The 25,625-nt window shown below is 36.8% G+C and overlaps 1 protein-coding gene across 3 annotated transcripts in view; it reads left to right on the plus strand.

Annotated features, from left to right (window-relative positions):
• The window catches only part of SLC39A10 (solute carrier family 39 member 10), a 138,371-nt gene that overhangs the window by 96,339 nt on the left and 16,407 nt on the right, over positions 1 to 25,625 (plus strand). For 2 of the 3 annotated variants that reach the window (XM_032354264.1, XM_032354263.1), the window contains 6 exons: positions 1,107 to 2,131; positions 4,596 to 4,803; positions 16,538 to 16,707; positions 18,976 to 19,188; positions 22,766 to 22,886; positions 24,078 to 24,446. In XM_032354264.1, the coding sequence (XP_032210155.1) occupies positions 1,118 to 2,131; positions 4,596 to 4,803; positions 16,538 to 16,707; positions 18,976 to 19,188; positions 22,766 to 22,886; positions 24,078 to 24,446 (2,095 nt within the window). In that variant the 5' untranslated portion in view covers positions 1,107 to 1,117. Of the gene's footprint in view, positions 1 to 1,106; positions 2,132 to 4,595; positions 4,804 to 16,537; positions 16,708 to 18,975; positions 19,189 to 22,765; positions 22,887 to 24,077; positions 24,447 to 25,077; positions 25,189 to 25,625 lie in introns of all 3 variants that reach the window. The other variant, XR_004288412.1, reaches the window with a different exon arrangement.

The following is a 25,625-nucleotide window of genomic DNA, read 5'->3' on the forward strand; positions in this document are numbered from 1 at the left end:
CTCATTCATTCATTTATTTATTTTTAAGTTTTTTATGTATTTGACAGAGAGAGAGTACAAGTAGGCAGAGCAGTAGGCAGAGGGAGAGGGCAAGCAGATTCCCCACTGAGCAGGGACTCAATTCCAAGACCCTGGGATCATGACCTGAACTGAAGGCAGCTCCTTAACCGACTGAGCCGCTCAGGTGCCCCAGATCTTTACTATTTTTAGACTCTGTTTTGTTTCTTTGGTATATTTGTTTGTAGCTGGTAGAGTGAGTGCTCCTCTCTTATTTTTCATGAAGTCTTGACCATTCTTGGACTTTACTTTTTCCACATAAGTATTAAAAATACCTTACCAATTTTCACAGTTTCTTCTGGGATTTTGATTGATACTACATTGGATCTATATCACATCCAGTCATGAATGTGATATAGCCATTCATTTATTTAGGTCTTTTCATTTCTATCAGTAATATATGATCTTTTATTTATGTAAACGTCTTACACATCTTTTGTTAGGTTTATTCCTAGCTATTGGTATGATAAATGATACTGTTTTCTAATTTCATTTTATAATTTTGCTAGTGTCTAGAAATAAAATTGATTTTCGGTTATTGTCCTTAATATGGCAGTTTTACTAAATTAACTTACTCTTATAGATTCTTTTGGATTTCCTACATACCCAGTTCTGCCGTTAGTGAACAATGATACTTTTCTTTCTGATCTTTATACCTTTTACCATTCTATTTCATCTTGTATATTGCACTGAATAGGACCTCAAGAACAAGGATCAGTTAGCTTTCATAAAGGACCAGATAAGAGGGAAACCAGCAGTTCCTGTATAACTATATGGTAGATTCTTAAGTGTTATGCTTAAAGGGAGTCAGGATAGTCTATAGATGGAGTGATGAGCAATTTGTTCTAATTGGAAGGACTGTACACTATTTTGATAAATTAAAAGGGGCCATTTTTATAGGGAATTGAAGAAGGAAAGAATGATTGATAGCACTGAAAGTAAATGTGAAACGTTTGCCTCATGGATTGACAATTGCTGGAGAGTTTATGATTATATTGAATGTATCTAAGTACGAACTAATGCCTGCTTCTCTTTTTAAATCCCTTTAGGAAAAACAGAAATGAAGGTACATATGCATACAAAATTTTGCCTCATTTGTTTGCTGACATTTATTTTCCATCACTGCAACCATTGCCATGAAGAACATGACCATGGTTCTGAGGAACATCACAGACATCATCGTGGAATGACAGAATCGGAGTCAAGCAAATTTTCAGTGCTGGATGCTGAAAATGAAAAAAAATACTATATTGAAAAACTTTTTGACCGTTATGGTGAAAATGGAAGATTATCCTTTTTTGGTCTGGAGAAACTTTTAACAAACTTGGGCCTTGGAGAGATAAAAGTAGTTGAGATTAATCATGAGGATCTTGGCCACGATCATGTTTCTCACTTAGATATTTTGGCAGTTCAAGAGGGAAAGCATTTTCACTCCCATAACCACCAGCATTCCCACAATCATTTGAATTCAGAAAATCAAACTGTGACTAGCGTATCAACAAAAAGAACCCATAAGTGTGATCCAGAGAAAGAGACAATTGAAGTATCTGTCAAATCTGATGATAAACATATGCATGACCATAGTCATCGTTTATGTCATCACCATTGTCTGCATCATCGCCTCGATCATAACGGCACTCGCCATTTTCCTAATGATTCCGTTGCTCACAGTGAGCGTGGGGAGACTAGCCATGAACCTTCAACAGAGACCAATAAAACACAGGAACAGTCTGAAAGTAAGCTACCAAAAGGAAAGAGGAAGAGAAAAGGGAAGAAAAGTAATGAAAATTCTGAGGTTATTACACCAGGTTTTCCACCCAACCATGTTCAGGGTGAACAGTATGAGCATAATCGGGTCCACAAACCTGATCGTGTACATAACCCAGGTCATTCTCATGTACGCCTTCCAGAACATAATGGTCATGATCCTGGTCATGTACACCAAGATCTTAATCCTGATAATGAAGGTGAACTTCGACATACTAGAAAGCGAGAAGCACCACACGTTAAAAAAAGTGCAATTTATTCAGCTGCTACTCACAAAGATCATAATGAAGATCACCGTCAGCATGAGGTAGGTGTAAAGAAGATGGTTGCTCCATAATTCTCAGATAATTGTGGAACATTGTAGATAACAAAAGAAGTAACAGTGGAGAGCAGTCAATTATATTCAAGCTTATTTCCAGATAATGTTCCTGAGCAAAATTCTTTAAGGAATTTAAATCAGATTAAAGTTTTTTATCTGGATTTTCATTTGCATTGTTCTCAAATACGGGTTCCTCAAATCTAAATACTTAAAGGTTGTTAGAACATGTATTCCTTATTTTACTTTCCAGCTTATGACTTGTTTTGACTTCCCAAGTTAGTTTTCATTTTGTTATTGCTAGTTGGTTCTAGATGTTTGAAAATTGAAGTCCTTTCTCTTCACCTGCCCTGTTGGAAAGTAGGCATTTTCTTTTTCATAATTATTAACTTACATGAATTAACTACAGAATGGTTCCCAGTCATTGATGTAGCTCTAAAGTCAGTTATTTTATATATGTGGTAGGTTTGTTTTTTCTATGTCACTTTATTGTAGGGCCTACTTCCTCATAATTAATCTTTTTTCATGTCTTTGGCAGATGTAGGGTGAATGCAAAAAGATAAAATAATAGGAAAATCCACTAGTCATGGGATGGTTGCCCTATCCTTTAAAATTTTTATGTTCCTTTGAATACTTTCACATTTGATTGGTTCTTTCTCAATTTTTTTTAACTACTTAAACATGTTTATTTTTGTTGCATTAAAAGTATATCAACATCCTTGTTGAATTCTAATTTTTAGTAAACTTTATTGTTCACACGTATAAAAAGCCACACTACACCATCTAATGGGGGAAAATGACCTCATCTTTTTTGTTTCTGTCTCTATTATTGAAGTATATTTTGCATTTATGGAAATATCTCTGTGTTTCTTCCCTGTGTAAATAATCAGATACTGGTTTTCAGCAGCATTGATTTTTTTAAATTAATTTTTAAAAATTTTAAATTAACATATAGTGTGTTATTAGCCCCAGGGATACAGGTCGTGAATCACCGGGCTTACACACTTCACAGCACATACCTTCCCCAGTGTCCATAGCCCAAACACCCTCTCCCTACCCACCTCCCCCCAGCAACCCTCAGTTTGTTTTGTGAGATTAAGAGTCTCTTATGGTTGGTCTCCCTCCCGACCCCATCTTGTTTCATTTATTCCTTTTCTACCCTCCAGACCCCCCATGTTGCCTCTGCACTTCCTCACAAGAGAGAGATCATACAATAATTGTCTTTCTCTGATTGACTTATTTTGCTCAGCATAATACCCTCTAGTTCTATCCACATCATTGCAGATGGCAAGATTTCATTTCTTTCGATGGCTGCATAGTATTCCATTTGTATACATATTGTATATACGTATACATATTGTATACATATACCACATCTTCTTTATCCATTCATCTGTTGATGGACATCAGGGTTCTTTCGCTAGTTTGGTTGTTGTAGACATTGCTGCTATAAACATTCAGGTGCACGTTAGCAGCACTGATTTTAAAATCCCTTATATTTTAGAATCTCAGTGTACTTGTAAGGAAATACTTTTATTTATTTACTACCTTAGATAATATCCTAGAATCATTTCTTGATCATAATTAAATGTTATCATTAATGTAACTTTGGGGTCTATATCAGAGATGTTGTTTTATATCCTTACAGGTCTGATGCATAGTTTTCTGATGAATTCTGAGGAATTTTCTCAGGATTTCTAGAAATGTTCTGTGCACTGGATAGAGTAGTACCTTATGTTAAGACCTGAGAAGGATACTTTTCTTTTTATATGTTTTGGTTTTGCTTTTTGTACCATAAATAAAATCATAATGAGGTTGCAAGTCAGTAAAGAAGCGCGCAACCAAGGTGTATGATGTATGAAAAAGAAAGGCTACTCTCTCCTCTGCCTTTGTTTTAGATATTTGCTCTATGATAGGTCCAGACTTTGCTATTTGTTTTCTGCTTTGTTTTGTTTTGTACTAAAAGAACCAGTAGAAGCTGTCTTCTTTTATCCTCCACTTCTAGCACTGGGTTAGAATTCCCCCATATAATATTTTTGGGGGGTACCTTAGATAATCAGAATGTCTATATTGTGTATTTTAATACAAAGTTGTTAAAATTCTCTCTGTTTAATAATCTGTAATTATGGATGATTGCACTTTTAATAGGGAAGTGATTTTTCTCTTCACCCTTTATGAATGTAGTTGTGAGTGATTTTTATTAATTATTGAGGAAAGTTATAATCTTTCATGTGTTGGAGTGAAAGATGGCTTCAAGTCCACGTAGAGTTGGGTAGTGAAGTTGAATGTGTTTCAGTCATAAATTCTTAAAGAAAATCTTTATTTTTAATAGATATCTGTATTACAGTTTATTTTCAAATCATATTTAGACTTTTTTATTATACAGTAATTTCTTTTTCTGCTTAATCTTCTTAATATACTCATTTACTTAATTCGTTTTATCAATTTTTTGCAGTGTTTGAACGTCACTCAGTTGTTAAAATACTACGGTCATGGTGCCAATTCTCCAATCTCACCTGATTTATTCACATATCTTTGCCCTGCTTTATTATATCAAATCGACAGCAGACTTTGTATCGAACATTTTGACAAACTTTTAGTTGAAGATTTAAGTAAGGATGAAAATCTGGTTCCTGAAGATAAGGCAAATATAGGGGCATCAGGTAAGAAAGATTAAAGTTTTTGTTTGTTTTCCTCTCAAACTAGTCTCTCTACTATTTTAAGAATGTAATTGAATTAGAAAGTAATTCCAAATTACTGTTTTCCTTTCGGTGACTTTCAGTATGCTTTAGTCAGGATTAGATAGGAAAGTTTAAAAAAGATTGGGGAAAGAAAAGAGGCACAACAGAGTTTACTTGTCTTTTCAAGATAAAGATTATGAAGGAAGGTTTTGCTTTGGATAGAGAACCAGATTAAAAAGAAAATAAAGATTTGTGATAAATGGATTCTTCTTGAGGAGCAAATGTAAATAATGGGGCTGCCAGTTAAAGTCATTGGCATCACAATTACTTAACGTTAATCTTAGAGTAGAGGGCCTCTGTGAAAAGCTAAGTTTAAATTTGTAAGGAAGTAAAAAGGGAAGCCACTGTGGTCAGACTCTATGAATGTCCGAAATGCCACATGAATTCATTGTGGGCAGTTTATAGAGCGCGTCAACGAAAGTCAAACCAAAACTATTTTGAGGATTCTGTCTAGGCTCTTTTAAAGCCATGTCTGGTTGGCTAGATAACCCCACCTTGATGTTCACAGGTATCTCCCACTTAATATTTCTAAAACTTCTTCTCCACAGAAACTTTGTACTCCTTACTGAATCTCAAATGCCATAACAGTTCGTTTTTTTTTAATAAAATCTGAAAATCTTTGGCATTTTTTTCTCTTAAGGTTTTGTTTTTCTTTTTTCCCTGCGTAATCCATCGTCAAGTCCAGTCACATCTCCTCTTAAATTCCTTCTAGCTCTGTCCGCTCCACCAGAACTTGGTTTTTGATTGCATTGTTGAATGACTTCATTACCTTCCCTTTCTAAAAATGCAAATGAGATTTTCTGACACAGAGTTTTTTCTTTTAGTGACTGCTAACGTACTTGAACAGACAAATACTGCAGGCATTCTTCTAGACTCAGTGACTTCCACGTTGTGCAGCAGATGTGGAGGGGGAGAATGTTCTGTTAACCTCCCCCAAATATCAGAGCTGGTCAGCGGACAAGTGCTAGGATTCAAGCTGAGGGAATTTAGCCATTTTGCTATCCACGTGCTAAGTGTTTCACATGCTCCCCCCCACCCCCCCCACTAAATTTTAACAGTATTCTATTGAATTATTTTTGTTTAAAGATTTACTTACTTATTTTAGAGAGAGAAAGAGCACAAGCGAGTTTGCAGGTGGTTATTAGCGCTGTCAGAAATGAAGGGGCAGAGGGAGTGGGGGAGAGAGAGAATCCTCAGGCAGGCTCCTGACTGAGTGCAGAGCTAGACGCGGGGCTCAGTCCCCTGACGTCATGACCTGAGCCAAAATCAAGAGTCGAATGCTTAACCGATTGAACGTCCCAGGCACCCCACTCTATCGAATTATTATGTGAGGGGGCTATTACATGGTTCTCATTCTTAACAGACATTCAAACTGTACCTGTAGTATAGAAAGGTTTCGTAACTTGCCTCCGTTTCCCCGGGGCCTAATAAATGGTAGAGCCCTCCACACCCAAGGTTTGTCATAAATCCTCTGGGCAGTTAATCACTATGCTGTTACCTTCCAAATTTAGTTTATTTGGATATCCCCTTTAAATTTTGCCGTGTATCTTTATACTATTCAATATTTTTCATTAGATCTCTAGTATTTGTCATTATATCTTTTATAGTGTAAGCAGCAATGTCCCAGAATGTAGAATTGTTGCGATGTGCTAGTTGTATTTTTTCTCCTATATTTTAGGAAACTGTATTATGCTGTATTGTTCGAGTTTCAGAGTCCTTCACGTGGTGGGTCAGGCTTTCCGGGACAGGATCGCTGCCTCCCTCCTCCTCCTCCCCCACCATTCATTTCTGTCCTCGCAGCCCTAACCATGAACAGACTCCTGTCGATAGATTCTTCCGTTTGTCCCTCAGTTACCGCTGCCTTTTCACATTCTGAACCTTTCTGTTCGCGTGACTACTATGATTTCCAGAGATTCAGCTCAAGGCTTAGACTCTGGAACAACTCACTGAGCCATCCTGGGCTGCAGTAAGGTCCCTTCCTTGGCGCTCTCCGTATGTCTCCGTCCCAGCTCAGAACTTAGGGGATTCTCATAATTGGATTTGTTAACTGTTTTTGTTGGACTTCAGTTGCTTAAAGGAAGTGACTGGGTCTTCTGGACAAAAAGAAAGCATTCACATATAGATTGAATGAATAAACTACTTTATATTAACCGTAAGCTTTTAGTTTTAACCCGGGAAAGACCCTTGTTGAAAATGAGTCTTTGAAGATCATTTTATGAATGCAGTTGACCTCTGAACAACGCAGATTGGAGCTGCGTGTGTACACTTGGATGCAGATATTTTTCGAGAAATATATTGGAAAGTTTCTTGAAGGTTAAGAGCAATTTGAAAAAACTAACAGATGAACCACGTAGCCTAGAAACACTGAAGAAAGTAAGAAAAAGATACTGTTGTAAGAATACAGTATATAACACATAATAACATACAAAATATGTGTTGTTTATGTTAACGGTAAGGCTTCTAGTCTACAATAGGCTATTAATGGTTAAATTGGGGAGGAGATAAAAGTTGTAGTTGGATTTTTGGCTGCATATGGAGGGGTAGAGGTTTGTCCCCTAATCTCATGCGTTCAAGGGTCAGTGGTATTAGGCAGCTTAGTATACTTTGATAATACAGTCTTTTCAGAATGAGTAGAATTCTCATGGACTTGATCGTGTGGAAAATCACAGCGAAGGCAGTACTGGTTGAAATGCCTTAGCTGGAGGGGCACTGTTGCATAGTAGTGAAAAGTAACTAAATTGGTGTGTGTGAATATGGACCAAATAGGGATTCTGACAAAAGATGGAGAAGACAGAATTAAAAAATTTTTCATAGCATAGGAATAAGGTAGACATGTTTAAGAATATCACAGTCCAGTATATATGTAAGAGTTTTTTTTGGGATCGAGAGATTCTTTAGAGCTTGAAAACCTACAAGGGAAAGGAAATGCTCTCAATACATAACAGTCAGTCTCACAGGCACCTACCTACTGGTTAACTTCTTTGCAATAAGAAAATAACTTTAGATAAATTAATCATAATGGCTTATATTTATTGGGGCCATACTGTGTACTGTTCTAAATACATTCACAAGGATATTTAATTTGTTAAATCCATGAGATGGGCACTTTTATTTACTCCTATTGGCTGAGGAAAGGAGGCTTGGAGAAGTTAAGTCACTTGTTCACAGTCACATCGATGCTGGAGAGCAGAGCCGTGATACGAACTAGAGTATTCTCCGTGTAAAGCCTGTAATGGTGACCTGTATGCCGCTCTTCAGTGCTTCCTGCTAAAAAGGATCTTAACTTGGGGTCCTGGGTGGCTCAGTGGGTTAAGCGGCTGCCTTTGGCTCAGGTCACGATCCCAGGGTCCTGGGATCGAGCCCTGCCTGCATGGGACTCCTTGCTCAGCCGAGAGCTTGCTTCTCCCTCTCCTTCTGTCTGCTGCTCTGCCTACTTGTGCTCTCTCTCTGTCGAATAAATAAAATCTTGGAAAAAAGTTTCTTAACTCTGCTTTGCTAGCCAAAGTGACCCTGGGGGAAGGGGGGAAGTGACCAGGAGATACAGAGAGTTATATATGGTTACATTTAGTAGTGCTTTGACCGGTAATGGAGATATGGGCCGCAAAGTGTTAGCGTAAGTGTTGGTGTAGGTGTGCTGGAAGTGTATGAGGTAAAACAAAACACCCAAGAGTAGTCTTGTTAGGTGGTACCTGTTCAGTCAGGTAAGATCAGTAAAAACAGAGAATTTAAGTCCTCATAGTAGCTTTGAATTCTGGTTTTTGAACAGATAAAATATGTTCCCTTTGCTGGCTTCGTGTTCACTGATCTTTGTAGATGAGTAAAGACCTTAAGAACCACAGTCTCCAAGGTGCTTCTAAATGCTCACTGAGGCAGGAGAAAAGGGGAAGTTAGGTCTGAGATTATTTGACTTAAATTAAAAATAAAACACATTTGTTCTTTACATGGAAAAACAAACTGAAGGGCTTGTTGCCTCTAGAGTTAAAACTAGTAGCCTTTTTTCTTTTGTAAGGCTTCTAAGAAATTTCAGTCGTTTTTACATCCACTCTGGATTATAACTTAAAGTTTTCAGTGTTTTAATATTGACATAATCTGTATATTTTAACAGAGCTGTTGGCAGATGCTTGACAATAATAACATTGAAAATTGGAGTTTATTCAATCCGAAAAGCCTTAGAGGAAATTATGCTTGCTTTGAAAACAAATATATAATAGTGAATATTGATTAGTTGTTTGCAGGTGGTTATTAGCACTGTCAGAAATGAAGTTTGAATTAAGTATGTCTTGATAGATGTTAATAATTGTTGGAGAGATTGCCCTGCTAGTAATTATTTTTAATGACTGCTGCACCATTAAGAAAGGTTAACTTGTTCCATATAAATCTCCCATAGTGACACAGCTACTATCTCATTACTGTTCAAAGTCTGCTGTGAACCAAGTACGCCATATACTGTGTATGTTAGAAATCGTTTGTTTCACAAGATTGGCTCATTTAGTCATAGAGTTGACCCCAGCTTAATTGCCAAGGGGGGGGGTACAGTTGTGAATAGGCCGCTAAGCATTTTCTGCCAATTAAAATGCTGAAACAGTGTAGAAAACTGCCATCTTGCACATGCTTTGAACTGAGTTAATTAGAAAGTTTCCACAGATGAGCGCTTCTTTTTAAAAGAATGCATTTTCTCTCTAGATAATGAGAAAGGGAGTTGGTGAATAACTAAGCTTGAAGACCTTTAACGTTTTAAGCGACCTAATTTGCAGAATAAGTGAAGCTTGTTTCAGACATTTAACGTTTTTTTATTGTATATGGTATCTTGGGTGCAAATAAAGGGAAACATTTGTTAGTTGTATTTAATAGTTTGCATATTGTTGTTAACATAAGTTTTAGAAAAGATGCCTTTAATTGTTTGTTGTTGTTTTGGGATCTTTTTTGGGTTTGTTTTATACTAAACAAGTTGTGATTTTAAAAGCACAATAATTTGGTTAGGAATTAGAAAAATTTTATTACCTGAATTGCTTTTTTTCTACACCTAGGAAATTGTAGTAGAGTTTATGTAAGTATAAATATGAAAGTTAATTCTAAAAATAGGTTTGTGGGGTTTTTTTTTTTTTTTTTTTTTTTTTTTAAGATTTTGGTTATTTATTTGGAATAGAGGGAGCCAGGGGAAGGGAGTGGGAGAAGGCTCCCCACTGAGCAGGAAGCCAGACTCAGGGCCAGATCCCAGGATCACGACCTGAGCCGAAGGTAGACACTTAAAGACACTTAACCGACTGAGCCACCCAGAGGCCCCTAAAAATTAAGTCTTTAAATAACACAGGATAATATTTCAAGTACAATAAAATCAAAAGTGTTTCTTCTCATAGGTAAAAGGATTGTAATTGTCCTTGAAGATTTACAAGTTGTGAGGAGAATGACTATTAAAGTTTTAGTGCTGGAAAGCTTAAATTACTTTAAAAATTTTAACGGATCAGTATAAGAAAACATGTGTATAGTAACACTTGTGAGAGATAGTAGGCTGTTTTGCTAATGACATAGTTGTGATGGAAAACCTATAGAAATATCTGGAAATTTTCCAACTTACCTGAAATGGGAATACAGCTCTTTATCACTTCTTTCTTATCACTGGCAAAAATAAGTGATCATTTATGTTAGATGGACATAAATACTTTAACCTTGCTCTCACATATATTTTCAGGTGACAGTGAAATAAATATAAGTATATTCTGATGATTTTATATAATTACTTTTCTTTGGATCCTCCTTGGGTGAACCCATCTCTAAGAGTTAAATACATAAGTGATAAATCACTTGGTGAGAATTCCTGAAAATAGTGTGATTTAATGGAGAATATAGTGGATTAAGAGAGGACTTTGGGTTTAGTTTTTACTTTGCCATTTTTTTTAGCTAGCTATTTAATTATTTTTTATTATGGTAAAATATAAATAACCTACGATTTGCCATTGTGGACCCTGAAAGGTACAAATCAGTGGCACTTACTACATTGCAATGTTGTGCAACCATCAGACTTTTTTTTTTTTTTGAAGATTTTGTTTTTAGGTAATCTCTGTACCCAGCATGGGGCTAGAACATCTCTAAGATCAAACGAGACTTGCATGCTCCACTGACTGAGCTCCCCAAGCACCCCAAGCTATCGGCTACAAATATTTTTTTATCATCCCAAATAGAAACTATAAACAGTAAGCAGCGCATCTTCATTTCCTTTTCCTCCTAGCCCTTGGTAACATCTCATCTTTTTTGTTTCTGAATTTGACTGTTCTGTTCTAGATAGTTCTTGTAAATGGAATCATTCAGTATTTGTCTTCGTGTCTTTGTGTCTGGTTTATTTCACTCATTGTTCCGAAGTTTCATCCATATTGTAGCATCTATTAGAACTCCATTCTTTTTTATGGCTGAATAATACTCCATTAAATGTAAATACTGCATTTTGTTAATCTGTTCATCCACTGATGGACACTTGGTTGTTTCCACCTTTTGGCTATTTTCTGTAATGAACACAGGCATGCAAGTATCTGTCTGCTTTCAGTTCTTTTAGGGTATATACCTAGGAGTAGAATTCCTTTTAGCTTTTTGAGGAATTACTAAACCATTTCTAGAGTGGTTGTGCCATTTTACATTTCCCTCAGCAATGTACCAGGGTTCCAGATTCTCTGCATCTTCACCAGTATGTGTGTGTGTGTGTGTTTACTAACCATTCTAGTAGGTGTGAAATTATATTATTTTAACATTTAACATTTCTCTGCCTCGGTATGCAAATCTGTAAAATAGAAGGTCATTGATCTACATAGAATTTTCCAAATCATATTTTGTAGGACCTTGATACACTAATAGGTTCACTAATAGGTGAATACACTAATACACTAATAGGTTCCATGATCAAGTGAGTTAGAAAAATGCCACATGCTCTGTTCGTCTTGCAAAGATTCATGGGGCTTGTTAAGCTGTTAGAGACTCTGAGGGAACTTGTGTGGCCAAGAATTACCCAGTCTTTCTGATCATTAAATTCCCCTCTCACTCCCCTCGGAATACCACCTGATGATGAGCACGGTTTGCTCAACACCAGTGTAGATTATTAAATTCTTTCAACGTATACAGTAGGACACTGCCAGTTTAAGGAGCTTCTGGTAAGCAAGGAACTGAAAAAATTACCTTATTAAGGGGGCAGAATAATTGACATCTTTTAAAAGTTTTTTTTTTTTTTATAATTTCCAACTCTGTCAATCAAGTCAAGGTATATAAAGAAGAATAATTAAACTATATTATAATTGTCCCAGTTGTGCCCTCTATATTACATACAAAATATGTTACTGGAAGTTTTTAGTCCTAGAAGGTATTTTTTTCTTAGATCAATTTAAAAAATCTTTTGAAGGTAACAAGCATACTAAATAGATCTCCTCTAGTTTGAAAAATGAGACAATACTGATTCTAAAAACAGATGTTCTCTCTATATAAATGTGTTCAGAGTTATACAAATTATTTAATTTTAATCTAAGAGCATAGTGTTTTTCTCATTCTTGGTTTTTATGTTGGTCAATAACCAATTTCTTGATAATCACTTGACTGTGTGACCAGAAAACCAAAAGCATTTGTAGTAATTACTTTTTTTTGAAGTGTGTGTTTATATGCATGCATGTTTGTGTATGTATATATATATGTACCAACTCCTTCTGGAGGGCCACTGTCCAAGCTCAGTGTAATACCATTTTACTGAAGGACTCCCAAGTGGCATCATTCACATTTTATTCTAAGTAAATGGCTTTCCCAGAAAGATACATTGAGAATGGCACCCTGGTGGGCAGAGCTCTGATGCTGGATAGATTTATGTAAGGCTTTCTTCTTGATGGGGTTATGTTTTTTTGTATTTCCTGAGTTTTAGATGTCTAATATCACAAATGCCGAGGATTTTCTAATCATAAAGGGGGCTTCTCTTTTTAAAGCATTTATCTTAGTTCATGAATTTACTTTCCCAAGTGGATGAGAAAGAATTTCTTAGCTGATTCATAAAAAATTATACCTGGGAGTGTGTAATGTGTGACGTGTACTCATTTGCCTACACATGAACTCATAGACCCTTTCGTACTCACGCCCTCCCTCAACCGTTTATGTAAGCACTTGGGTAATTTAACTGTTAGTGATTGGTCCTAAGTTACAATATATTGAGCTCAACGTGTCATATTGGCAAATGGATGTTTCACAAATTCAGTTTTGGTTGATTCATCATTTGGTAACTTGGTTTTTAGCTACTTAACCAAAAGCTATTTGAGACTCTAAGTCATCTCAGAATAGTGCAGAATGTTTACGGTTTCATAGACTCTTTCTTAGACTTCTTCATATTCAGAACATCCTTAGCCAGAAATTAAGATGAGAATTTTAGGATGGAAATATTTGCTTAGAATAATGTTCATTTTCAGATAAAATTTTTATGAGTAGGGAATAGAATCACATTTTCTCTCAACTCTTTAATGATTAGCTTTTTAGAAATTTGCTTATAAGAATAAGAAATATGCTTATATAAGAATATATGTTGGTTTAATGCTTACAAAAATAAGAAATATGCTTATATAAGAATATATGTCGGTTTAATAGGGCCTTACTCTGTAATGTCAAATTTTAAAATATGCTTCTAATGCTAATTTATTAAATTATTTTGTGTAAGTAAATCATCTTAAATGTCTACTATATCAAATTAATGGTATTTTCTTTATATTAAGATACAGGAATTTAATTTCTATTGCAGATATCTTGAAAAGCAAATCCAGAAAGGAATGAATATATATTTCCTAGTGTAGAATGTAATATAACCCTAGAAAAAAGAAAAGATCAGATTAAATAAGATTTACCCAAGTAGATTTTGGTACATGTAGATTCTAATTTAGTATCTTAATCTGGTTATATGAATTGTCTTGGACTTGGGGACATAGGGATAAAATAAGAAATACTTTTGCTGAATAATTCTGGTGACTAATTCCAGTGCATTTTTGAACAAAATAATTCTGAATAATACAAATTTCTAGTAGTTATGAAAAGTCATAAAATTTGTTTATGTAGTATATTTTGGGTTTCATCTGTAGTTTTGGCAGTCCCCATCCATATATATTAGTGAGTATGTACAGAATATCTTAGAATATTAATTACTGGCTTTTCTAAGTAGTTTAAAAAAATTAACATATAATGTATTATTTGTTTCGGGGTGCAGGTCAGTGGTTCATCAGTCTTCCATAATTCACAGTGTTCGCCATAGCACATCCTCCCCAGTGTCCCTCACCCAGCCGCTCCATCCCCCCCCCCCCAGTAGTTTTTAGTGTTGTTTTTAAGTTCTTAACTGAAGTTGCTTTTAGATAGATTGTTTTGAGAAAAACAAATTGAATTCTTGCCAAAGTAAGGAAAAACACATTTGGGAAGGGAGAGTTGTATATTAATATATGAGACATTTTACCTTTAGGTTAATGTATTTATTACCAGCCTCAATTTGTCGTGTTTAGTTATCACAGGTATCTTTTGTCCACTTTTTTCCCAGATAGTATGATTGGCTGCAGAGCTGTGGTAGTTTTGACAAACCTTTATTGGTTTAGTTGGCCCGTAACTTGATTGTCTTCCTGAGTCTATGTATACTAATGGCCCCTTTACTCTGGCCTATTCACTCAGGCTCTCCCACTGATTTTATTGTTCCTGCCTATGCTTGGGGGACAGGGAGATAAACTAACTTGGTCATCATTATTAAGTCAACTTTTAAGCCTTATTTGACCTTCTGTTTTTCTTTTTAAAATAGGGTTTTTGACCTCCGTTCCCTTTAGCCTTACAGTCCCAGCCGTAGTTGAGGGACTCCTTACCTTACCCATTGGCTTCACTAACAAGGATGTTGACTTCATAATGAATCTTTTTCCTTTCCCACTTCCTTCCTTCCTCCCAAATCTTTGTAGGTATTAAAGCCACTGAATCCAAATTCTGGTTGTGTGTTTCCATCTTCGTTTGGCCTTTTCATTTACCCATGTTTGTATTAGAAATTATATGTTAGAGATTGCGTAAACCATAGAGCTTCCATTAATAGTATATGACCTATTGGTTTAGTCCTGCGAGCTAATTTAGCTTAGATTTAGTTTATAATTTATAATGTTAATGTTATTGGAAACTTACTAAAATGTCAAGTGAAACAATCCAATTGTATTGAGAAAACTCAGCATCTAGTGGGTCAATTAAAGTTTTCATTTCTTTACCTATCCTTCTCTTTGTCTTTGACAATTTTTTACCTTGTTGAAGAAATGTATTTTCCTTAGTTCTCTTACCATAACAGTGAGCATAAAATCTCTCAGCAGATTTATAGTCCCTTTGGGTTTGATGAGAAAAACAGCATTTTAGATTCAACACTTTATAAAATTATCATTCTTTAGTGAAATTTTCTATAGATAAAAATTAAGCAGAATTTTAAAAATATTTCTATTTCCTTTAAGCCATTAATAGAGTGTAGTATTTATTTTTTTAGAGAGAGCATGTGCCTGTACATGTGAGCAGAGGTCGGGGAGGGGTTTGGGGGGCAAGGCAGAGGGGAGAGAGAATCTTAAGCAAGTTCCACACCCAGCATAGGGACATACGATGGCGTTGGTCTCACCATCCTGAGATCATGAACTAAATCAAGAGTCTGAACTTAACCTACTGAGCCACCCAGGTACCCCTAAAGTAATCTCACTTTAAGTGAAAATGCCCCACCCCTGAACCATGGGCCTTATTTCTGGTATCTAATCTGCTTATCAAGAGCTGTAAGAAATGTGCAGAAAATGCCCCCTTTTCTGTCACACTGGTGTATTTTCACAAATCATATTGTGGAAACATTTCTCTTGTATTCTGGTTATAGAATATAATTATTACTATATAATATAATGTAGAACACTATATATCATGTCATGTATTAATATATAATAATATATATTAATAATATAATATAGAATATAATAGTTACTGTATAATCAGTAAAATTATATAGTGAAATTTTTAAAAAGTAGAAAATGATAGAGAAAGCCAAATTGGGAGAAAGGCAATTTGGAGCCGGTTGTGGAGTAAAGATGGTGTCACAGGGGATGGTGCTGAATTATCTTTTGAGAAATGAAAAGCAAAAAAACCTAACAGTAGTAAGGCTTTTTTGTATCTCTTGAATATGTTTCCATTTTGGACTGATACCTTAAGCTTCTTAAACTTTGCATTAGAAAGATTTACAAAGTTAACACTAGATACTTGGCTTCCTCTGATGATCACAGGAGAGTTTTTTAATTCTCTAAGTCAACAGTTTGCTTGCTATGGCTTTACCTTTATACCTTGGTAGACTTTTATTTATAATCTAGATATTAGGAGTGAATCACAGCCAGAAGTCATTTGAAGTCCCTGTTTCTGATAAGGTGGGCTACTGAAAGTACTGTTTGTGACTATACAACAAAGGTCTGAATTTCTTAATTCTTGTAAGTATTCAGTTTGGCTCTGCAGATATTTGTCTTGTTTTTACACACAGTAGTGCCAGAATGTAAAAGTTCTTAAAAAGCATAGTCAGGGCAAGATAGTCTATGTCCCATGACTTATTTATCTTATGTTGATTGTTCTTTAGCGCTGTTTGGTTTATATGTCATATTAATGTTGACTATTGATTTCTTTCCTACAGCATGGATTTGTGGTATCATTTCTATCACTGTCATTAGCCTGCTTTCCTTGCTAGGCGTGATCTTGGTTCCCATCATTAACCAAGGATGCTTCAAATTTCTTCTCACATTCCTTGTTGCACTAGCTGTAGGAACAATGAGTGGAGATGCCCTTCTTCATCTACTGCCCCATGTAAGAAAACTTTTTTAATCTTTAAAAAAAAAAAATAAAAATATTTAAGCTAAAAGTGTCCTTCATTACCAAGCTATGTAGCACACTAACGTAGTATTTGTTTTATTTGCTTGTAGGATGAAGTATTTTTTCCATTGCATAGTTTTAATAGCAACACTTTTGAAATAAATTGAATCGTTAGGTTTTAAAATAGCAACAAAAATTGGTAACATCAGTTTTACTTTTTCCCGTCACAGTGTATACATACCAAATCACTATGTCGTACACTTGAAGTGTCTTACAGTTTTGTAAGTCAGTAGAGCTGAAATTAAAAAAAAAAAAAATTGCTCTGTTAGCAGTTCTGAAAATGAATACGTAAAAAGGTCTATATCTGTGATCTGTGTATCAGCTGTATCAGGAAAGCCTTGAGAAGAAATACATCAGGGTCTCGCAGTGATTGTGCCCCATGGCCGGTGTGCCCAGGCGTCGTATTTGCTCGGGAAGAGGTGGACGCACTCCGCTGACAGTTTCGAGCATTGAGCCCTTTGCACTTGGGGCTGTTTATCTTTTCGCCTGGCAGACGACTTATTTTCTTCTCTTCCGGGACACTTCTTTTACTTATTTATTTTTTTTAAGATAAACGTATGTGAGAGAGCCAGACAGAGAGTGTGGGCATGGGTGAGCCAGTGGGGGGGCGGGGCAGAGAGAGAGTCCTCAGGCCGACTGCCCGGGGAAGGCGGAGGAGCTCCGGCCCTGGGCTCCATCCCCGTGAGCAGGAGATGGGGACCTGAGCTGAAACCAAGCGTAGGAAACTCAGCCGACGGCCCCAGTGCCCTGTTTCTCAGGAGACACTTCGGATGTTATGATCTCGTGCCCACACGCCTACTTACCTTGCTTCTCCTCCTCGAGGTAGGAGTATTTTATCCAGTATTACTGCTTTTACTTCAAATTATGAAAATCCTGGGGCTTTTTCTTTTCCAAATGTAAAATTACAGGTTTGAGATGTGGTGTTTTTTTTGTTTTGTTTTGTTTTGTTTTTAAAAATATATTCTTACCACCTCCTTTTGGAATATTTGGGAGACAGAATTATATTTTCTTTTTAAGTAATCTCTGCACTCAGCGTAGGTCTGGAGCTTACAGCCGGGAGATCAAGCAGGAGTTGGCTGCGCTCCCAACGGACCAGCCAGGTGCCCCCCAAGAATTGTTGGTGTGTTTTGTGTAATCTTTCTCCCTGTCTTCACTTTTAGTGAAGATTAGAGATAGATTATCTGGAATTACATATGGCAGTGCCTTAAAAAATTGATTAGTGAATCTTAAAATTGTGGAATATGAGGTTTTTTTTGGTAAGTTGATTATTAGTCGATTAGTTACTTATTTCCCCCTTTGTCCCCGCCCCCTTGCTTACCCTTCCACCAGTCACCAAGAATAGTGACATCTTCAAAACTGGGCCTAATAAGAACAGGTGAAGTAAGTCTTGAAGTAGTCTAGTTGAAGTAGTCTTTACTGCTATTAAACTTATTTTTTTTATAAGAAATATTAATTACTTAAAGCTGAATGGTCTTGCCTTTGAGAAGTTTAGAAACCCTCTTCAGTTGGCCACTAGCAAGTAAGAAGGCATACAGATACTCAAAGGAAGGAAAAGGCTTTAGACTAATTTTTCAACTTTGAAGGTCACTATTGTGAAACTTAACTCCTTTCACAATTTAAAAAAAACTTTGTGTCTATACATTTAATTTTTGCTAAAGCTTTAAAATGTGGAAAATCAAACACATGTTCAAACACATGTTTAAGTATATGCTTTGCTGTTGTTCTACTGTGTAAGCATAGGTAACATCTCCTCACTTTTAAAAATAATTTGCAAGAGAAAAACATAAAAATACAATCAGTTTAAGAAAAAGTTAGATTATAGGGATTCACGGGTCGTGTATGACCTGCTGGTGAAGTAGTTTGTTTTTACTAAATGTTAGGCATCTCGTTCTTGTTTACTTCAGTTTGCAAAGGACCCTCCTGCTTGATTGTCTCGCTATAGTATAAATCTTAACCCCTAGAGGCATTTGAGTTTGTGGTCTTTGTTTCAGAGTGACCATGAAATAGGCAGTACTTCCCAGGCCACTTAGAACGTCAGCATTAAATAGAGGGCGACTTACAGTTCAGTGAGATAATATTTACAGAACTACTTTAAAAATTTAAAGATATTTTTTTCTGCGTTCTCTAGGAGATTATAATCTCAAAATTTTAAAAGGCATTTTTAATTACATGTTCAGAAGTTTTCGTTATTCTTATTAATAGTCTCAGGGTGGACATGATCACAGTCATCAACACGCGCACGGGCACGGGCACGGACACGGGCACGGACATGGACATTCTCACGGACACGAATCTAAGAAGTTTTTGGAGGAGTACGATGCTGTATTGAAAGGACTGGTCGCTCTAGGAGGCGTCTACTTGTTATTTATCATTGAACACTGCATTAGAATGTTTAAGCACTACAAACAGCAGAGAGTAAGTATTTTTTTAATGGCTTCTTCCATTTTCTGAGATAAAAAACGTAACAAAAAATTTCATTTTCTGGCCATACGCTTAATTGTGATGTTGGTAGGTATTAAAGGAAACATGGACATTGATCTTCGCTGTTTTGGTCGTTACGTTTGTCATTCGTAATCCAGATAGAGCAGTCTTCGGTTCAGTGCCTTTGTTGGATTTTTTTCTAGCTGACTTAAATAGGATAGAAAAAGCTGTTGGCCAATTTCTGCTTATTTCCAAAAAAACCAAAAATGTATAACTAGAAAACAAGTCTCATGGGTTCATTTAGGTCTATTTTCAAGTATAAGTGGCTTTCATTGTCCTGTCTTTCAACGAAAATGTTTTCACACAACACATTTCCTCATCAGAAATGCTAACGGTAGAAGCAGTAGAGGTGAGGAGGCTTTAGATCCGGGGGCTTCGTAGGAAGGAAGTAGAATGAAGTGAAGGGAGTGGCGGGAACCCCCCGGGGGATGATGTTAGACTATTGATTAAATACCTGCTTGTCATACACTGTGTTGTGTGGCACATTTGTGAGTATCAGATAAATACCTAAAATAATTTTCCCCCTAAGTAATTTCAGGGCTACTACCACTGACCTAACCTTTTCACAGCCGTCTGTTTCTGAAGCTCTGTCTCAGGTGCTTCTCAGTAACATGTTTGTGGTACTAGTGCGGATTCTCTTCAGTGTACCCTGCTGAAGAGGAACAGTGTGTTCTGTCTAGAGGACGTTTTAAAAAAGCTTAGACAAAAAAGAGGAAATTCTTAACATTTTGCTGGTTTACTGCAAATAGTTAAAAACAAAAACAAAAACAAAAACCTTTTTCCTCAAAAACAAAGGATAGTCATGGTCATAATATGTGTACCGACCACTCTTAAAATACAACCTTTATGTTATTTTTATGGATGTATTTTGTTTGTATATGTATGTGTTTCTTTCTTGGAGATAAAATATGGTTTAGAACCGAGCTCTAAACTGGGATTCGGGGGAGTGATTCTAATTCTTGCCCAGGCACAGACTGCAGCTGTGAAACTCTGACTCCTTTATCAGGATTTCCAGTTGCTAGCTAAATCCACGGGAAGTAAATCCTACTTTTTAGATATATTTTCGTATCATATTCTAAATAATATATTTAATTTAAATTGGCATGTTTTAGTCTGGACATCATCATATTTATTTGCCCCCAGAGAAAGGGTGATGCGCATGATGTGCCAATAAATTAGTATCTAAGGAGTGGTAAGAGGGCCTGGGAAAGATCCGAAGGGAACGAAATCGAGCATTCTGGTCTTTGCAGTCGTGTGGGAAGGTTGGGTGAAGACAGGAGTAAGGCGGGAGGGATGCCAGGCTGAGCGCGGCCGCAGGAAGTGAGTCAGAAGGGGAGCAATGGGGGCTTGAATTTCCAGCCACGCCCTAGGAAGGGGGAACGAGAAGCCGATTAAGAGGATTTCTTAATCCTCTGAGAGAAGAAGAGTTGATCATTGATGACCTAAGAAATGTAAGAATTTTAGGGTTCTATTGCAAAGGATACAGAGAAGTTTTGGAATTACCGTTGAAGCCCTAATTTTCCTCAGTTTGTGTATACCTGCTAACACCGAGGCAGCAAGCATTAATATAGAATACGTACAAGTTACTAGAGTCCTCATAACTTACAGATAAGTATAAAATGTAGTCTTTCAAGAGATCAAAATAGTTTCCTGTTTTTGTTTTTTTTTTAAATCATTTAAGCTTGGTCCCCCTCTTGAATTTAAATTTGCTGGCAAAATTAAATAGGTTTGTTTTTGTAAACCAGTATAGGAGAAGAGAGTCCCCAGAGCTTGGTAGTTCTTTCGTAGATTTGAAATTGTGGGAAGTCAGTAACTGAAGGGAGCACCCAAATCTAGTAGTAAGGAGTCCTTCAAGTGTGTCGAAGAAAGGGACCTGGGCAGGTGAATCAGTGCTTGTCTTTTATGAGAAAGAGGACAGTGAGTAACCAGAGGAGAAAAAGTGTATGGATGGCATTTTTGGAGGAAAGGGAATTAGTGATATTTGAACAGAACAGACATTTGACCATCTGTGTGGCGGAATCAGTTATTGAAAGGAAGCTTCCAGAGCACAAATTAAGTAATACATCAGATGTTGACTGGTTTCAGCAAGTTGAGGCTTTGAGGGTAACGATTTGGCAAGTTCTTAGGACAGCAGACAATCGGAACCAAAGCAGTTAGACAGAATCCCAGCTAGTGTTTGCATTTTCTTCTTAACACTTCTGTACTGGGGTTGGCTTTTTCTCCCCCTCCCCCTCTTTCTTCCCCTTCTTCTTTAACTCACGACTGCTGTTCGTTTCTCCTCTCTAGGTTGTCTCCATATTACTTTCTTCTGACAATTTTGTGTTTCCCCAGTTCTGTTACTTACTGCTATGAAGCAGAAAAACGCACAGCTTAACTGGCTTATAACAATTATAAATAGCAGTTTATTATTTCTCTTAATTCTGTGAGAAAATGAGGCAAGATTCACCAGGAAGTTCTTCTGCTGCACTTGGTATCCGCTGGGGTCCCTCACTGTACTGCCTTCAGACTCCGCTGGCCTGGTTTGCCCTGGACAGAGCGGGGGTAGAAGGTCCCCAGGTGGTCTTTGTCTCTGCCACATGGCCTCTCCTCAGGGTCTGTCCTGAGTTTCCTTCTAGCGTAGTAGCTAGCTTCTAGCTTCCCTGAGCAAAAGCAGAAGGTGCCAGGCGTCTCGCAGATCAGTCGCACAAGTAGCCCATCGTCACTTTCTTGCATTCTGTTCATCAGAAGGCCACAGCTCATTTGCTCCCTTAAATCTACAGAGATTGGAAATAGAAGTGTAAGTGGGAAGAGTTGTCAGTGGTAGTTACCTAGTTACACCGATAAAAGAAGAAAGCGGACTTTGGAAGATAGAATTCAAACCTAAACAATGAAAGACAATAATTAGGATTCATTAATAATTGAGGATAAATTAGATGAGAAAGAAAACTGTATTGCAGAACTGTGAAGAGTCAGTTACTGATAGGTCCTTTTCATACATCGCCACATTTAATCCTAAGAATCTGTCATTTTTATTTTACAGATGAGCATTCTTATGCCCAAGTCTCACAGAAGTAAACTACAAATTTGGGGACTTTAATGCAAGGGTGATTCTGGCCATTATGTCACATGTAGGGAAATGTAAGATTGCATTCAGGACGATGAAATTCAAAGGAATGAACTTTAGTTTTTTCAGAACTTCTTTTCCCACACACTATTAAATAAGGCAGATATTAAGCATATTTCACATTTCACTCAGGTGCGTGTAATACAGTTCTGTGTATCCCATTCTATACTTCGGAGTAGATGAATTACCTTTTAGTTGAGTCATTGGGAAAAAGAAAAAGTGACATAAATTTAGTTGGCTGTTTTATCTAGTTAGACCCCTTGATTAATTTCTAAAAACTTCATCTCACTTTTTTCCTAAATAATTTATGAATAAAATGTTAGTGCATTTATCCCTGTAGATGTTAGTAAGTAAATATTGTTGTTAATTGTGGCTGCAGATTTGATGCTAAAACCAGATTCTTTTCAGGGAAAACAGAAGTGGTTTATGAAGCAGAACACAGAAGAATCAACTATTGGAAGGAAGCTTTCAGATCACAAGTTAAATAACACACCAGATGCTGACTGGCTTCAGCTCAAGCCTCTTGCCGGTAGGCAACAGTTCTGACTAAAGAAAAACTTTTAAAATATAAAAATTGAAATATTGCTTCTAAACTGTGCCAGTGTTTGAAATATCTTGTTTTTGTGGCTTTCATAATATTAGTTTCCAGCTTGTATTTTCTTAAATGTGAGTGTGTCTTGTGATTTTGTTAGTGTTTTATTTTAGCCTTATTTATTCTGAAATGTGGGACTAACTAATTACATCACAGGGCAAGGAATCTATTGCACATTTACAGGGAAAAAAAAGAATGAAACAAAAAGGTTTTGTAAGCAGTATGCTCGTGTTATTTTTAGAACTTGACAATGCAAAATCTCCGTGCCCACCGCATGGGATTGGTTTCGTACGGAAGAGAGCGAGTGGCCTCCGTGTAACAAAGTCTCTGCTCATCCCTTCGTCCTTGCTGTTGCCCGATAGATGTGATGAGGCAGCTTACGATTTTCAAGGAAACGTAAAAAATTCTTTTAATCTAATGTTACCTTTTTTTTTTTTAAACCTGTGTTTCCCTGGAGTATACAAATGATTTTTTGCAGAAAAGGGGCAGACAAGACTCTAACTGTATTCCACTCCAAAATACAATTTGAGAAGGAGTAGGCTCTTTGTCACATAATAAATAGCTTCTGAAAACTAGGGGAGAGGCCAACCTCAGTAAAAAAAAATTTTATCAGATGTTGTCTTCACTTACATGGATTTCTGAACTCGCTTCTAGTACTGATCTGAGCAGCATTTTCCGGTGGGTGGAGCTTTGGGGGGTGCCGGCTACTTAAATTCTGTTTTTGTTTTCTTGCGTGATAAGGGAATGTTAGAGTGGGTAAACTTTAAGGTTCCTTCTTGCCCTGGAAAACGGTGGGTCCATTGTATGGTCCTGTAAATTCTGCAGTAACTTTCTCCCCTTTGATGTTCATGATGTGCTCGTTAAGTTGCCCACTCTTCTCACTCTGCTGCTCTGGGTCTCAGCGCTCCCACGTACTTCATTGGCTTCATCTTTTGGACGCTCAGAACCCCAGTTTGTTGGGTGCACATGTGTCTTTGCTCTATTTGCTCTTACACGTTTACTTGGGACTTGTAAAAGACATTCACTTAAGAAATGTATATTGCACGGCTATTCTGCCTGACTTGAAATTAGCAAAGAAGCGTTCATTTAGGTGTTGATAAGATATGTCCTCTGCTGTTAAAAATACAGGAACTGATGACTCGGTCGTTTCCGAAGATCGACTTAATGAAACTGAACTGACAGATTTAGAAGGTCAACAGGAATCTCCTCCTAAAAATTACCTTTGTGTGGACGAGGAGAAAATCATGGACCATTCGCACAGCGATGGGTTACATACCGTTCACGAGCACGACCTCCACGCCGCTGCCCACAACCACCACGACGAGAGTAAAACTGTGCTGAGGAAACACAACCATCAGTGGCACCACAAACACTCTCATCATTCTCACGGGCCCTGTCACTCCGGATCTGACCTGAAAGAAACAGGGATCGCTAATATAGCCTGGATGGTGATCATGGGGGACGGCATCCACAACTTCAGTGACGGCTTAGCGATTGGTCAGTGACTTCATCTGGGGTTAGAATTGATTGTTCTATAAGACCGTTTTCCTTTGTCCACAGGTTCAGTATTAATATTATGAATTACAATACATAAGATTAACTTTTGGAGATTAACAAATACACTGTCATAGATTGCTCTGGTCGTGTGATTTTTTTTTTTTTTCTCTTTCCCAGGGCCTGTGTTAAGGTTTTCAGTATAAGTTTATTTGGGGCGTAGAGATTAATTTTACTGGATTTTCCTTTGAACATATAAACGAATGTCTATAAATACTACTTTTATAACATTCCAAGGCATAATCATCATATGAATGGTGATTTAACATTTTATTTTCAAATTTATTAGATTATTAAATTATTCATTTAATGGTGATTTCCAAGGCATAATCACCATAAAAACAGTGATTTAACATTTTATTTTCAAACACTTTTACAGGACCCTGAATGTATAATTTCAATCCTAGGTTTAATAATTCGTTTTTGCTTTTGAGAAGGTGAAGAAAAATGTACATGTTAAAAGTCCATTGCACCAAATTCAGATACTACGTTAGAGCCTTGCTAATAATGTGAACTGATATTACTTAGTCTAGGAGAATATTAAACATGATTCATTCATGATTTTCTTTTCCAGACTTGACTCAGAAGTAGGCTGTGGTTTCTTCCAGAAAGGAGAGGCCATATTTTTGAATCAACAGTAGCCGTCCATGTTAAAGAATAAAGAATTTTACCAGGAGAATCAAATGTAATTTATACCTCTGATATTCAGTCCTCAAGACCGTCAGACAAATAATACTTCGTGGCATTTACACTCTAACCCCAGAAAAGTTCAGATGAGGATAGTAGCCATTTAGGTATCTTTAAATATCTATATGGGAGAGAAAATGAAATCATAGACTTACAGGACTTAAAATTTAGCATCAGGTTTCCGCTCAGAGACAGAAATGCTGAAAGCCGTTATACTCTCGAGCTGCTAGTGAGTGAGAAGGAAACCCTCCCGGAGGATTAAATTTCTTGGGGAGTATTTCCTTCATGGAGTCACTCTCTCTGGTAGTCACACACCTGTTGCACTTGACTTACGTGTTCACAACGTACGGAGTCAGGTAGATGTGAGTCACGCGCGTACCGTGAAGTTAATTTAGGTAGAGAAAAGAGGCTGTACCTGTCGTCGTTAATGAGGAT

The sequence above is a fragment of the Mustela erminea genome, chromosome 8 (assembly GCF_009829155.1).
Source record: "Mustela erminea isolate mMusErm1 chromosome 8, mMusErm1.Pri, whole genome shotgun sequence".
Taxonomy (NCBI): Eukaryota; Metazoa; Chordata; class Mammalia; order Carnivora; family Mustelidae; genus Mustela; species Mustela erminea.